The 16733-nt window shown below is 37.2% G+C and overlaps 1 protein-coding gene across 1 annotated transcript in view; it reads right to left on the reverse strand.

Moving 5' to 3' along the window:
• Positions 1-4828: 4828 nt before the first annotated feature.
• The window catches only part of Cep350 (centrosomal protein 350), a 165887-nt gene continuing 153982 nt past the window's right edge, over positions 4829-16733 (reverse strand). Inside the window, exon 38 of the mRNA XM_077803041.1 lies at positions 4829-6993. Within this exon, the coding sequence (XP_077659167.1) occupies positions 6829-6993 (165 nt within the window). The 3' untranslated portion in view covers positions 4829-6828. The remainder of the gene's footprint in view (positions 6994-16733) is intronic.

Genomic DNA, 16733 nt, shown 5'->3' on the forward strand with positions numbered 1-16733 from the left:
GAGTGGAAGTGGAGCTGGAGAAGGCCTCACTAGGGGGAGGCTATCAGCTGTACACCTGCCAGGTCCCCAGACTCACTTTTTGACCTCTTTGGTTGGCTTAATCCAGGTATGTGGGAGGCTATCTTCTGATCATCCTCCTGCATCTGGTTCTCCTAGTGACACTGGTAAAATGCTATCTTAAAACGACAGGTAGGCCCTATCACCAAACTACAGTCACACAAGTTTTTCAGGCTCCTTCAGACCAGGCTGTGCCTCCATACTCGGGGTGAAAGATTGTCCTCCTGGATTTGATGTGCTCTATGAGCCATCCTAGTGTGTGTGCATGTACACATGGGAAAGACAATCACATACAGCTTCCTGCCCTGCACGTCAGGACAGGCCTGGGGTCTGGAATTCTCCTTATCCAGAGTCCTACCACCTGTGCTGGGCATGTCTCCTGAGGACTAGTTTCCCTGTTTCAGACTCTCACACATCAGTGGCCTCAGTCTGGCCCTGCTCTTCTGTCTTCCAGAGGAGGAGCGTCCTTCCATGGTGGCACCAGTGGGGCGCTGCCAGCCCGTGATTTTGCTGTGCGTGGAGTGGAGCTGTTGGCCATGGGAGACTGAGGGAATGCGAGGGGTGGGATCTAATGTGCTCTCTCCCCTCTGGCTGTAATACTCACCATGCCACTTAAGCCTGGCATGAATTTCTGTTCTGGGCAACCTTGAGTCATACACTGGACTCTTCCCTGGGAAGTGCTCACCTGCCTGTTCACTTGGCTGCACACCAGGCCACCCAAGGCATGGTGAACCAACCTCCATGCTTTGGACTTTTTCTGTGTGGCCAGTGCCTCCAATTTCTGAGCTCTCCTAGGCTTCCGTAGGGCACTGGCTTGTTTCTCCTCAGCATTCACCATGTAGTTCTCACTAATGTCAGTCTCCTGAGGTAGGAGAGAAGAAATTTAAAAAACAGGCAGGGGCTGGTGTTGTGGCTCAGTGGTAGAGTACTTGCCTAGCATGGGTGAGGCACTGGGTTTGATCCTCAGCACTGCATAAAAATAAAGATATTGTGTCCACTTAAAACTAAAAAATATTAATTCACAAGTTCTGCCAACTTTTCCAGGCTCTTCACTTCCTAAGGCCACTCTCAAATTCCTGGGAAACCTGTAAACCCATCCTGAGCACTTTTAATCAAGCCCCCAACAAGTAAGGAGAGATACAAACTCTCTCTAGCTCTCTCTCTACATAGATAGATACTGTGGACTGAACCCTTTGAGACAGGATCTTGCAACTTTCCCAGACTGCATTGAATTTGCAATCCTCTTGATCAGGCCTCTGTGAGTCACTGGGACTACAGGTGTGCACCAGCATGCCTGGCTATGAGAGATATTTTGAGAAACCCATACTTTAGGGGACTGATCAGATAATAAGGACCACATCTGCCTGAGGATCCTGAGACTGACCAGCCACAGTCATCTTGAGATCAACAGACTGATATTCCTATATACCTCCCTATACCCATGCCTCACCAACTCCTTAAAAAAAAAAAGCTCGGTTCAATCCCTGGTACCAAACAAAACAACAACAACAACAACAAAAAAAAAAAACCCAAAAAACAAACAAAACTGGAAACCCCCAAAACACCTCTCACCCTTGAGATGGCTCACATTCTCCCTTGCATGTGTATCTAATCTTCTAAATAAACCTGTTTCTATGCCTCTGAATGCCCTGTGCTAAGGTTCCTTTCCTTCAGGTAAGCCAATAACCTGATGGTCTTAAGTTGAAATCCTCTTCCAGGAGCTCCATGGACTCTGCTCTGGGGACCCTGTTCTCCCATGACATCACCATTCTCATCTGTTATGTCAAGGAGACACCTGTTCTCCAATGACATCACCATTCTTGTCTGTTATGTCAATTGCCAGCCTCCTATTTACCACTTTCATATACTTTGATTAAAGATTACAGGTATCTTTTTTCAAGATTTGATCATTACTATTGTGGCCTTAACACCAGCCACAGCATCTGGCACATAGTAGAAACATCTGTTCTGAGTTGGAGAATTAGAATCTGCTACCATTTGGGGTTAATGGTTTTCTGAAAATTTCCTTACTGTGCACAGTTGGGTAAGGGTTACAGGTGTACCAGCATGACCATCAGGAGACATCTAGAATTTAGGCTAAAGTGTGGTTTGCTTCTTGTAATCTATTGGATCAGAGATGATACATTGTTTTGCACATTTCTGTTTTTAGAAGTCTTTCATTCTTCTACACACCTGCCTCCATTCTCCTCCAAGCTTTTATTTCCAGAAATAAATTATACCCTCCACCACCTAGTCATCAGTTGGCTGCTCTTCTTTGTGGCCCACTTAATTGTGCAGGACTTTTCCACACGTTATTTTGGAAGGGTGAATAAAATTCAAGTCTCTGTGAGAAATGGCATTTGCCATGAATTAGAAAAAGCCCATTAATGTTCAAAACAAAGTTAATAAACTGGGTACAGTGGGGCACGCCTCAGCTAGTTGAGAGGCTGAGGCAGGATCAAATGAACTCGATTCAAGGCCAGCGGAACAACACAGAGAAACTCCATCTCAAAAAAACAAACACAAAGTTGTAAGTTACCAGAGAACTGTCTCCTACCCTTTCAGAAGCTATTCTCCAACTCTGTGTTTGCTTCCTTTGCAGCACTTGTTACAGTCGTCATGCACTGTTTTTCAAATTATTTTTATATTTTGCAAGGCTTGGGATAGAACCCAGGGCCTCACACATGGGAGGCAAACACCACTGAGCTATACCTCCAGCCTCTTTTATTTTTCAATGATTTTCTTTCAACAGACTCCAAGCTCCATGAAATCAAGGACCATCCATGCCTGTCCCCTTTGCAATCTACCTAGCACTCAGCAAACACAGGGCCAAGAATACCAAAATGGTGCAAAATGGCAATCTGTGGAATAAGTGATCATTTTCCAAAGTCCCCTGAGATTTATGATGGTGCCATGTACAAAGCATGAATAGCTTACCCAATCTTATTGCCCGAGCCTGAGTGCCCTGCAACCCAATGAGAAATAAGCAAGAACTGAATAGTCTGAGAACTCCTTTTCTGAATCTGGCTTCTGAGTGGAAAAATGGACACCTGACATGAAACTAACTTATAAATCAGTTTATTTACAGATTTTCTTTTCTTAAAGTACATTTTAGTTAACAAATCTATTTACACAGGTTTACATGGGAATTTGTCCCAGTTATTTTACAGGTCATACTTACAAACCACACCCCAAGTCTTCTGTGCAGAGCTGCACTGGATGTGACTATTGGCTGGAAATGCCTGATGACAGGCGATTTACACGTACACAGTAAACGGGTTTATTTTTCATGTCTGCACAGTACAGTACACACAAGGAGGCCAAGCCTCCCAGAAAATGCTTTGCAATGTGTTTACCAAGAAGGCTTTGCAAAGTCCAGAAGGAAAAGCTATTAAACATAGGTTAATTAAAATGACAGTACCTCCTTTACATCAGTTTACATTTTTTCTTCACATTTTTATAATACAAAGATATTTTATTGAATTGCTGCACAACCAGTTTAAGATGGTTTGTAAACATGTAAATTCCTACAATTTGCATTAAACATCATTGTAGTTTCTATCGCTTGCTCTTTGAATTAATGTTTTATTCACTAGTATTTTTAAGGTAGTAAAAGGAAGATGTAAGTTTGAATTTCTTGCAGAAAAGTTATGAGTCTCTAACGCTGTGCTACAGAAATTCTTTTGCGAGTACACACTTTATTCAAGTATTGCAAAAAGCTAAGGCCACTTTTTTTCAAGACAAGAAAGTGAACAAAATTGTTATTTTTTATCAATAGGCCACAACACTCTGATGAGCAACGAAATCTCTTTTGAAAGATAATTTCTCAGAGATCTGTAGTCACAGAAGGAATTTTCTTTTCTTTTAGGAAAAAGAAAAACAAATTACCTTCCTTATTAACTACTTTTGAGCTCTTCCCACTTTCCCTAGCGTAAAAATTCCTGTTTAGACCTGAAGAGGGAATCTATACCCTGTACTTATTTAACCCAGAGTCAACTGCTCTGGAGAGCACAAATTGTTTTGGACTCAGAAGTAAATCTGAAGCCTACATGTTGGTTTACTACTAAATTCTGATAGTGCTATTCTAAAAGATATTACTGCTGATGCAAAGATCTTTTTCTTAGAGGAATTATGAAGACTGAAAAGAGGATGGGGTGTGGGGATAAGGAGCAAAGATTAGAAAGAGGGACTCTTTAGGTTCTTGGTTAAGAGGCAGAGTTTGATTAAAAAGATCCCAGTGCGGAATGAGTGGCTGGGTATCCATGTTTACCATTCCTAACGATAAACCTACTTCAATTAGATCCAAGTAGTTAAAATAATCAGAAATCTGTTAATTATAAATTCCTTTGTTTCTGCTCCCAAACTATGGATGATCATTTCTATCAACGAGTAAGACTCTCCTGCCCCTCTCTGGACCCCTGGACTCTGGGTGGCAGAGACAGCTGGCAGAGAGCAGGACGCCACTGCTGTATTCTTGGCAGCCTTTCCTCCGGGGCTCCGAGTCCAGATCCCTGCCGCCATGAACTTACAGCAGCACTCTTTTCCTTTCCTGGAGTCATAATGTCATAAAGAGTAAAGATAAATTTTCTTATTAAAAACTGACTTTAAGTCCAAATAATGAAGATGTAGAAAAACAACTAGATTCCTATTATAGTACTTTGATATTCATTTATAAAAAATTTACAGCAGCTGTAAAATTTCAGTATTATAAGGACAATGTGATCCTACAAACAGCCAAAGGATGCTGATATGATGTTTTTGCCACCAAGTAACCAAAGTGGAAAGAAATGTCTTTGCTTTTCCTTGGCCACATGAAAATAATATTTCCACACTACTGGTTAATAACCCCGAGAAACCTTTGTTTCTCTTAGTCAATTTGCTCATTATGGCTACAAGACTACAGCTCAACATCAAAGGCACAGAAGAAATGCTGTTAATACATCAATCTGAGCATTTCCCCAGGCCCAATCACAATATTTCAGTGCTTTCCTTATTTGTCAAGAGCTATCACACCAGTCATTGTGCAAAATGCAAATATTCCAATGATTACTTCAGGAAGTTTCTTGTAATGACAGGGTGAAACTGAAGATGAACGGACGTGTGCATAGTGAGACACTTAAGACACAAAGGTGAGTGTGGAGGAAAGATGCAGAAATGAATAAACGTGCACACTTAAAATATCATACCATCTTTGGGGTTTTTCTAACACATTTTGAAGCTATAACATTCCAGGATATTTGTAACTATGAATCCAGTGGATGTCTTATATCATGCTTCTAATCAGGACCTTCAAGGTTAAGGCATTTACATTCACGCCTAAGATTATCCACATTCTTCTAGATTACGTGAAGAGGAAGGGGATTGATTCAGAGGAACCAGGCAGGAAGGCAGGTACTGAGGTCCCAGGAGAGCATCTTCTATGCTCTATGTAGCAGCTGGAGTCTAGATTTGTTTCAGATACAGGTAATAGTTGTGAGAAGCAATGCTGCAAGAGAGGCAGAATTAAATTTTACAGTGTCTTTAAATCATTTATCCCATTCCGGCTACTGAAGGTGATCTTAGGAAAGCTCATCTTCTTTTCACTGAATTTAACTGACCTCTTCCATGTGTGTTTGGGTTTGTTAAAACCATAGGTTTCCTGTGCAAAGACTATGAACCATAGAAGCTTCAAGACGGAGGTTTAACTATTACAAGAAGAATCTTTCACTTCTGAATAGGGACGCACGTTTTCAACTTAATAATTTATCTTAAAATAAATTAAAAAAAAGTTCCATAGAGCAAAACAAGCACACAAACTACAGACAATATCTTTTTGTCTTTGGTGCACACACTCATTTCCTAAATCATTCAAGTAACAGCGTCTCTGACTTCTTGGGGAGAGATGGGAGTTGAAAGTTTGAAGGCCAAAATGAATTATTTCCACTTTTGCCATGCCTGGATGCCTGAGATGGTCCTGAGTATCTGATACTGGGAGCAGCTGGTAGAGGTTCAGGACGAGTAAGAAAAGTGCAGGGGTAAGAAAAGGGGCAGAGGAACCAGCCCTGCAGAAGTCCTTTGAGCCAGTCTTCAGTGGGGCATTTCTGTTTTCATGCCCAGACAGGAAAAATAAGTAACGCAAAGGTTTACAGTTCTTTAGGTGGTGCTCAGAAAGCAAGGCTACCATTTATTCTGTTAACTTCACAGTCCGCTTGGTGCTGCTCAATTGCGACAATGGAAGAAAATGGTCTTCAAAAAGCAATGGAATAAACTCCAGAATGTGAAATAGGCAGACCCTAAACATGCCTATTTTAGAAGTGGTTAAGAGTTTAATACTGTTTAATACTATAATGTCCATTTATGACTTTCATGGTATAGAACAGGATTACATTTCAACAATAATGTGACGAATTGATCTATGTATCTTGCTTGCCTGACTTCAGACTCAAGAAGTGACACCCTTGTCTAAGCTCAGAGGTGCTTCTGGTGTTCTCAGCCCTCTTTTGAGATCTAGGAAGGGTGTTAACAAGAAGTGTAGGGTTATACTGTGTCTCAACATCAGGAGTGTGACCCTGCCCATCAAAAATAACCAAATAATCCAGTGGACAGTCTCTAAAGGCAAAGGCTGTAATACCAGATATACTGCATTGTCTCATGAGTTCTAAAACAGCAGTCCATAAGAACAGGTGCAAGGTCCGGAAGCGATCTTGCTATGATGGAGATGGGGTGTCTATCAGGAGGCAGAAAGGCCCAGGACTCATGTTAGCACTCAGTGTTCAATTTATTTGCAAGATGTCACACAAGTAGCATTCTCCCCTGTTTTTCACTGATCTGATTCAGAACATCAATAGTATCTTTGATCAAGGTCTCAAAGATCCCATCGGCCAGCTGCATCTTCACACACAACTCGTCCTCATCATAGTTCACCCACTGTGCCTCCTCTTCATGGAGCTCCTGTACCTAGAGTTTAGAAGACAAAGAAGGTGGAAAATCCTGGTCACACAAAAGCTAGGAAATTAATTTTGTTCGCTGACTTTGTAGTCCCATCCATGGGAAATAAGAGAAAAATGGTAATTCATATGATGTTGTCAATATTCCTTTTAAAACTGCAAAGAGCTTGAAAAACTCAACTGAACAATAAAATAAAAATGGCTTCAAAACTACATTTCAATTTGACAATATTCCTGTATTTTATAGATTTTATAGGTTATAAGGAAGTTGTCTATGCTAACACAAAGGAATATGCATAGGAATTTAAAGGAAGAGAAGACAAACGTTAGATATAAGAAATTTATAATTATAATATGCATATCCAAAACCAATACTGCATGATTCTAAATTAATAACATTTAATTTCCATTAGTGTATTTTAAAAATGTAATCCTGCTTGAGCTTATTTAAAAAAAAATCACTGTTATAGTGCTTGTTTTAACATATTTTTAAAAAAATGATTTTATAAAAAGAAACATGTTAGACTTCTATAAATAACGACATTATAAGTGAGATGGAGGCCAGGTACAAAGTAATGGCAAACCTTGATCTAGTCACAAATTCAGCAAAGTTAACTGCTATGACAGGGGTTCTAACCAGAAATCTAACCAAGCTGCCAAGTGACAACAAGATCTTGGTTTGTCCTGATCATAGTTTCATCTCAAAAAAGGCAGTGTGGGGCTAGTACTCTGGTTTCATTATATGAAAATGAGAAGACTTGGGAGAAACAGACAACATCATCCTGAGGTGGGTGAGAGAGAGGGGGGGGGAGGGAGGGAGGGAGGGAGGAGAGAATGCATTGTCCAACACCTACTCTTAGCTGGGGTTGACAAATATATTTCAAGGTGGCTGTCATATTCCTTCTCTTTGAAGATGGTGTTGGAAGAATATGTAAATATTCAGTCCTCTGTTCCCTAATTTATGCTCCACAGAATAGATGGTGCCATCAAAAAGGGGGTTCTATGGTCAAATTTAAGTTAAGAGAACTCCCTCTGGGAGATTTACAACATACGCAGCCTTTTAAAGAGAGGTCCTCCTGTAAAGGCACTTGTTTAACTCACATTTCCTAGATTTATTTCACCATAGGTTGTGTGGATGTGTAAGTGTTCAATTTATTGACCTACCCAGAGACTGAAGGGAACTAGAAGAAACAACCTGACATATCTCAAACTGTAGCTGAGAGAGAACTGTTCTGGGAAAGCTGAGGTGGGTCTGCACAAAGACTTCATATCCTCAGTGAATTTGTTTGTTTAAAGTTGCATTTCTTTCCTTCTTCAAGTAAAGTTACCTTAGTCTTTGTCATTAAATCTGTCTTTGAAAATTTCATCAAAAACAAAATTTAGGAAACAGAATTCTAAGAAAAACTTTTTCTTAAAAAAAAGAAAGAAAAGGAAGTTTCTTTCTCAGAACTATATGATGTTTCTCTTTTGCTCTGGCTATCAGAAAGCTCAAAGCCAAACTTGTAATTTCAATGATAACAATAGAGGAATTTCAAAGTTTGCAAATCTGCCTTTATTTTTTATTTCTGGTGTTCGAGATCTATTACACATATACTCCTGAATATGTGTGTGTAAATATAAAACATGTAAACAATTAAAATTACATTTAAAGTCAGGCTAATAATAACTTCCTTCCTTTCTTTTCTTCTGCAGGGTAATAGGCTGGTGGACTAGAGAAATGTGGTAAAAAGAAAATGGGCTGATTTCAGCAGGCAGATGCCAGGGTCTTATGCCAGCCCTTGTGAACAAGAGGGGAAACAGAAAATAGGTGTTAGGTGGTTTTTCACTTTTTGACTAAAAGGACAGCTGTAACCTGGAAGGAAGTCTCTGCCTGAAGGGCACAGAAACTTTCCACTGTACTTCTATTCTAACCTACTTCTATTCCCTTATACCAATTACCATGCCGAAATGTTTTCTGCGCATCTATTCCCCCACTAGGTTGTGAGCTCCTCAAGAATTGTTTATTTATTTGCAATTTCCCAGTGAAGGACAGTGCAAACAGAAGGTGCTATATATCTCCAATATATGGACATTTTTATTGAATTCAGAAAGAATGTCTTTGGTTTTAACCAGTTCACGGTTTGTTTGTTGTTTGTTGGTATTGGGAATTGAACCCAGGGCATGCTTAACCACTGAGCCACATCCCCAGCCCTTTTTATTTTGAGACAGGATCTCACTAAGTTGCATAGGATCTTGCTAAATTGCTGGCTTTGAACTTGTGATCCTCTTGCCTCAGCCTCCTGAGTAGCTGGGATTACAAGAATGTGCCACTGGGCCCAGTTGTGAGCACTGTGTTTGAAAAGGAACACTAATAAAGATATGATAATGCTGAAAAGACTCAAAACCACATTAGACATGGGAGAGAATATCAATATTTTAATAGGGAGAAAAGACTCAGGTGAAACAGGAGAGGTGCTTCAAAAGGGTATAGAAGCAAACTGTAATTGTGTGAAACCAATTTAGGCTTATCATGAGAAAGAGCTTATCAATGATAAGCAGAAATTCAGGAGCTGCCAAGTATCTGAGCAGATCACAGGTTATAAAGAGGATTCAAATTGTTAGCGAAGTGACTTTACAACAGGTTTTGTCATGTTAAGTGCAATTATCTCTCTAGTAGGGAGATTTTCCAAGTCCATTTTACACGAAGGATATACAAAAGTTGATCTAATTACTTGTTAATCACTATATATCATATATACTTTGACAATTCACTACTAAAATAGCTCAAATTCTTAGTGAACATAAGATGTAAATAAACCAATGCTTTTGTTTGTGAAGGGATTAAGAGAACTAGAGCTGAGAGAAAGATCTATCTGACTTTCGTTTTTGTTAGCAGAGGTTATTATAATCAAATAATGTCTAAACACATGTATAGTTAGCCCAAGCAAGAGCCAAAATATATATTTTGTTAATGTGAAAGAAACAACTATTATGAAATGTTTAGTATAATAATCACATTACAAGAATTTTAAAAGGACAATTAATATTTAGTTTGATAAGAGCTGGTGTTACAGCTAGTGGTAGAGCCCTTACTTATCACATGTGAGGCACTGGGTTTGAGCCTCAGCACCACATAAAAATAAATAAATAAAACAAAGGTATGTATCCACCTACCCCCCCCAAAAAAAAAAGAAAAAAAAAAAAGATTTAGTTTGATTAAAAAATCATAGCTCACAATAAAGTGAGACATATTCTTATGATGGAAGGATGGTTTTACATATTAAAAAAATTAGTAAGGTGCTGGGGTTGTGGCTCAGCAGCAGAACGCTTGCCTAGCACGTGCGAGATGCTAGGTTTGAACCCCAGCAGCACATAAAAATAAATAAATGCACTTCATAGTCAAGGCTGCATATGACAAACCCAGCTGGAAGTGAAAGCTCTTCCTCTTAGATCAGGGTAAAATAAGGAGATTCATTCTCACCACCTCTTTTTGACATTGTACTAGAAATCTAAGCCATAGCAAGAGGAGAAATAAAATTCATCCAAATAGGAAAGCAAGAAGTGAAAAAGTCTCTATTTACTGTTGACATGATCAGAAAAACTAAAGATCCACTAAAACAAACAAACAAACAAACAAATAAACAACAAAAAACCCTGTTAAAACTAATAAACAAATTCAGTACAGTTTCAGGGTACAAAATCCAACCTATAAAAATCATTAGCATTTCTACACACTGATAACGAATTATCCAAAAAGGATATTAAGAAAACAACCCCATTCACAACAGAAACAAAAAAACTTAAATGTAAACTTAATTAAGGAGGAAAAAGACCTGTAAGTTGAAAATTATAAGACACTGATAAAAGAATTTAAAGAAAACACAAATGGAAGGATAGCCCATGTTCGTGGATTGGAGTAATTAATATTGTAAAAATGTCCACAGTACTCAAAGCAATCTGCAGATTCAATACTATCCCTATCAAAATTCCAATATCATTTTTTTTATTGAAATAGAAAAAAAATCCTTAACTCATTTTGTCCCATGGTCCCAGATGTGGAACATCTATAAACACTTAAATTAAGCAACAAATATTATAGTAATATTATAGTAACTCTGAAATAATTATCATGTTTTTAGAATCCTATTCTTTTGAGACAATAGGTGATTAGAATATTTTAAAATATTTTAAAATTCATTTTGAAAATGGCCCAAATTTCTTCTTCTCCTTCTCCTTCTTCTTCTTCGGTAATTGTAGATAGAATGCTTTTGTTTATTTTTAGTGATGCTAAGGATCAAAGCCAGTGCCTCACACATGCTAGGCAATTACTCTGTCACTGAACTATACAGCCTCAGCCCTAAAGTTACTTCTACTGAATGTTCAATTGAACAAAATACTACGTACATAACTGACAAAAAATTTAAGAAATAAATTCATGAAAGTATTTTATCATTTTATTTTGAGGAATGCACTATATTTCAGATTATTAATGGTGGAAATACCTATCCTATAAATGGGAATCTGGGACAATGTATACTGCATAGTCATTTGCAGTGTACTACATGGACATTCTGGGATGCAGAAATGAAATTAACCTGCCCTCATTCTCAGTTTGTACATCAAAATTCATCTTTGCCCCTCTCTATCCTACCTTGAGTTCTAAGAGGCTGAATGCTAAGGACCAGGTTTTCCCTCTGAACTTGCCCAATGGAAAGGACTTCCAGAAATGAAACAAGAGTACTTAATCTCCATGATCCTATGTCACAAGCCACAAATTGGCTGAGGCTGAAACTCTACACAGAGCCACAGCTTCAGCACTCACTGGTTTTGCTAGCTGTTGATAACACAATGGGTAATAATTGCCACCTTCTGTTGGTAATCCGTGGGTATTGCATCTTATCTGGTTAGTTCCCACAAACTGTCCATACCTTTATAAACAGTTTTTTCTTTATGCTAACTGGATGAAATATGGATAATATGATTAAAGCTGTCCAAACTTTTGTAAATAGTTTTTTCTTTAGGCTAACTGAATGAAATATGGATAATATGATTATCAGATATTATGGACAGAATTTGCTAAAACAATTTACAGGAGAGAAATCCACAAGACTTGTTCAAGATTCTGGGCACTGTGTGGAGTTATCAGGATGTTGTTATAACTTTGACTTGTTTTAATGAGAAAGTGCTTGAGAAGGACCCAATGATGATCTTTTGCTTGGGAGTCACGTAGTTCTACAGATGGTTGAAGTGATAGAGAATGCTTCCCCCCCCCCATCAATTTATTAACTGCTTATGACTTATTGGCACTTATTGAATTATTGGATTACCCAGGCACCATAAGGGAAAACAGACTAAAAGTGTCTTCTGAAACTGACAACACTGATGAAAAATCAAGGAAGAGGGCCATATGATTATGAATTCGATACAAATAATGAAATTCTCATTATAAAATGGTTAGATAATAAATTCACCATTGTTAGTACAAGCTATGATATGGTGGAATCCCATTGCAAAGTTCAGCAATGGAAAGAAGACCAGAGCCAACATGACTCAACCAAAAATCATAGGACCTGTAGCAATTTCAGTGGTGGTGTGGATAAACATGACTGATTGGTTTCCAAACACTCCACTTCTATTAGAGGCAAAAAAAAAAAAAAGTACTGACCTTTGCCCACTCAAATAACTGCTGTGTATATTATAAATGCATGGATTATTTAAACTTGTGAAAAAAGACAAGAATGATATAAATTTGTTGGGTTTCAAGAGATATTTGCTGTGTACTAAATGTGATACTATATTGCCTCAGTGTCCTATTCTTAGGACAATCTGTATTTCATACTTAATGATAATAAAGAATATATAAGCTCTAGATCATGATTTCCAAACCATTTTAAAGCACCTGTATCAATGTTGTTAAAATACCTGCAGAAATAAAAATTTGGGGCTTAGAGATTTGAATCTGTACAGAATCATAAGACTCAAAGTAGCTAAAACAAACTTTGGGGGCAGGACACAAACACAGAAGCATTGCGTTACTTGACTTCAACATACATTATATATAAAAAAATTACATAAAAAATAGAAAAACCTTAAAAATACAAAAAACATTATAAAGAAACTATAATAAAAACGACATGGGCAGTGGCATAAAAACAGATATGCTCACCAATGGAATAGGATAGAAAGCCCAGAAATAAACCCACACATTTATGGAAAGTTGATTTGTTTTTGTTTTGTGTGTGTGTGTGTGTGTGTGTGTGTGTGTGTATGCTCGCGCGTTAGGGATTGATGGTCAATTGGTTTTTTGAGAAAAGTGCCAAGAACACATGATGAGGAAAGGACAATTTCTTCAAAAAACAGTGTTGGGGAAAATGGTGATCCATGTGCAGAAAACTAACACTGGACCCTTACCTTACACTACTTACAAAATTGAAATTAACATGGATTAAAAACTTAACTATTAGGGGCTGGGGTTGTAGCTCAATGGTAGAGTGCTTGCCTAGCATGTGTAAGACACTGGGTTTGATTCTCAGCACCGCATATCAATAAATAAAATAAGGGTCCACTGACAACTAAAATATTAAAAAACCCCAAACAAACAAACAAACAAACAAACAAAACCTTAACTATGAGACCTGAAACTATTATAAGAAAATAGAGGGGCTGTGGTTGTGGCTCATCGGTAGAGCGCTTGCCTTATATGTGCGGGGCCCTGGGTTCGATCCTCAGCACCACATAAAAATAAATAAATGAAATAGGTATTAAAAAAGAAAAGAAAATAGAGGGGGAAAACTCTGTAACATTGGTCTGGCAATGATATTTTGGATTTGATTCTGAGAACACAAGGCAAAAATAAACAAATTGCATCAAACTAAAAAGGTGCTTCTGCTCAGCAAAGGAAATGATTAACAAAGAGACAAAACAAAGTGAGAGAAAATATTTGCAAGCCATGTACCTGATATGAGGTTAAAATTCTAAATATATAAGAAACATAATTCACTCAGTAAGAAAACAAAAACCTAATTAAAAAATGGGCCAAGTATCTGAACAGATATCAACAGAAGATATTAATGCCAACAGGCACAATAGGGGCACTCGGTCTACTGAGCCACATACCCAGGCCTATTTTGTATTTTTATTTAGAGTTGCTTAGCACCTCACTATTGCTAAGGCTGGCTTTGAACTCGTGATCCTCCTGCCTCAGCCTCCTGAGCCGCTGGGATTATAGGCATGTGCCACTGTGTCTGGCTAAAAGTGTCCACTTTTGCATTCCCTAACCTGTATCTTCTCTCACAAACCCTCCAACCAAGCTTGTATTTCATCCATGCCACCACAAGAACTTACATTAACATTACAATCAATAATGACCTTTGCACTGCTAAATCCAGTGGTCATTTCAGTTCCTATTCAACTTGAGCCACTAGAAGCATTTATCGCAGTTGATCACCACTTTCTCCTTGGCTTCCACCTGACTTTCTTTTACCTCACTGTCTCCTCTGTTGTTTCTTTCTCATCTACTTAACTCTTAAAACACTGGATTACTCCAGGATCAGTCCATGAACCTCCTGTTTAACTACATTCTTGGTTTCATGGGTTTTGACTACCATCTAATTTCTCTACTCCCACATTTGTTTATCTTCACAGTCTGGGACACTTGCTTGAACTTCAGACTCATACATATAATAGCCTAATCAATATTTCCACTTGGAATGTCTATTAGAGATTTCAAGTTTAACATGTTCAAAAAAGAACTTGTCTTCTCTCGTTTTTTCTTTTTAACCACAATATCCAAATACTGCTTTTAAATAAAATTTAGAAACTCTTGGAATATGTTTAAAAATCAACAGCAAAACCCAACTCCTATGGGGAGGGGCTGGGGTTGTGGCTCAGCAGTAGAGCGCTCGCCTAGCAAGTGCAGGGTGATGGGTTTGATCCCCAGCACCACATAAAAATAAATAAATGGAATAAAGATATTGTGTCCAACTAACTACAACTAAAGAATAAATATTTTAAAAAATTAAAAAAAACCTCTTACAAGAAGCCATTGCTGCAAAATTTTCAGAAGTGAGTAAAGATATGAATTTATAGATTCAATAAGCACAGTGAGTTTAAAGCAGGATAAATAAATATATCCACATCTAAACACAAACAGAGAAATTATAAAAATAATATGCACGGACGTAAATCTTAAATAGAAACCAAAAAGAAAAGATCAGTTCCCTATAATGGACTGCCAATAGGTTTCTCAAGAGCAACAAGACCAGTCAGATTACAATAAAATCATTAACTTTCAAACCACTCAGGAAAAACAACGATCAACTTAAAAACTCTACACTCAGTTGAAATATCATTCAAAAGCAAGAGTTGAAATAAAAACATTTTCATATAAAGACTGATGGTTTACATTAAAGACCTAAAGTTAATGAAATATTTAAGTATGTACTTTAGAAAGATGACAACTGAGCCCATAATGAAGGAAAGGAAGGCAAAAACAATGGATTCCATATTATTTTCTAATATTTTTCACGTTCTTGAAATAGTTCATAATTAAACATGTAAAAGATTTAGAAAAATAGTAGAAAAATTGCCAATAAAATAAAAAAAAAAAGAAAGAAAACTATAGGGCAAAATAACCCATTCTTCTAGTTAAGATGAAAAGAACTTGGTAATAGCTAGTACTACAAAGGTGAAAGCCATCATTCCTGGTGCTTGCTGTTTAGTATTTATAACTGGAACAACTTTTCTGGAAAAAGATTTGGTAACCGTACAAACATGTTAACATTCTGCATATACCTTAACAGCAATTCTTTTTAGGAATATCTTAAAGAAACTACTGAAAATATGTGCAAGATAAACCATAAAATATTTATTATAACATCTTAAAAGAGCAAAAACGTTACTGACTGGTTAAATTAATAATACATCTACTACATGATGAACTACATTTCTAACACAAAAAAATTAGAATAAAGTTTTTTTAAACTTGAGATCTACTGCACATGTACAGTGACTTTTAAATAATATAAAATACTTTTAATGTCAAGGCAAAATGCCCACAATTTGTTGAGTAAAAAAAAAAAAATCAGATTTCAAAAATGAAACTATAATAATTCCAATTTGTTTAAAATAATTCTTTATAATAGAGACTAAAAATCTACATACAGAAATATTAAAAGTTATTCGGGTAGTGGGACTATCATGTTCATTTTTTTTTATTAACCAGAATTTTCTAACTTTTAAAAATGAACATGATTAATTATTTATATATATATATATATATGTATATATATATATATATATATATATTTAAATTATTTTTTAGTTGTTGATGGACCTTTATCTTTAATCTATTTGTATGCAGTGCTGAGAATCAAACCCAGTGTCTCACACATGCTAGGCAAGTGCTCTGCCAATGAGCCAATTATTTTATATATTTGAAAAAACTTTTTAAAAATCCTATTTTTGAGAGTCTTTTTTGGGGGGGCTGGGTTGTGACTCAGCGGTAGAGCACTTGCCTGGCACATGCAAGGCCCTGGGTTCGATCCTCAGCACCACATATAAATAAATAAAATAAAAGCATTGTGTCTAACTATAACTAAAAAATAAATATTAAAAAAGAGTTTTTTTTTATTTATATATTATAAAAAACAGTTATTTGGGGGCTGGGGTTGTGGCATAGTGGTTGAGCACTTGTCTGGCATGTGTGAGGTACTGGGTTTGATCCTCAGCACCACATAAAAAGAAATAAAAATGAAACCAAGGTATTGTGTA

This window comes from Urocitellus parryii, chromosome 9 (genome assembly GCF_045843805.1).
Source record: "Urocitellus parryii isolate mUroPar1 chromosome 9, mUroPar1.hap1, whole genome shotgun sequence".
Classification (NCBI taxonomy): domain Eukaryota; kingdom Metazoa; phylum Chordata; class Mammalia; order Rodentia; family Sciuridae; genus Urocitellus; species Urocitellus parryii.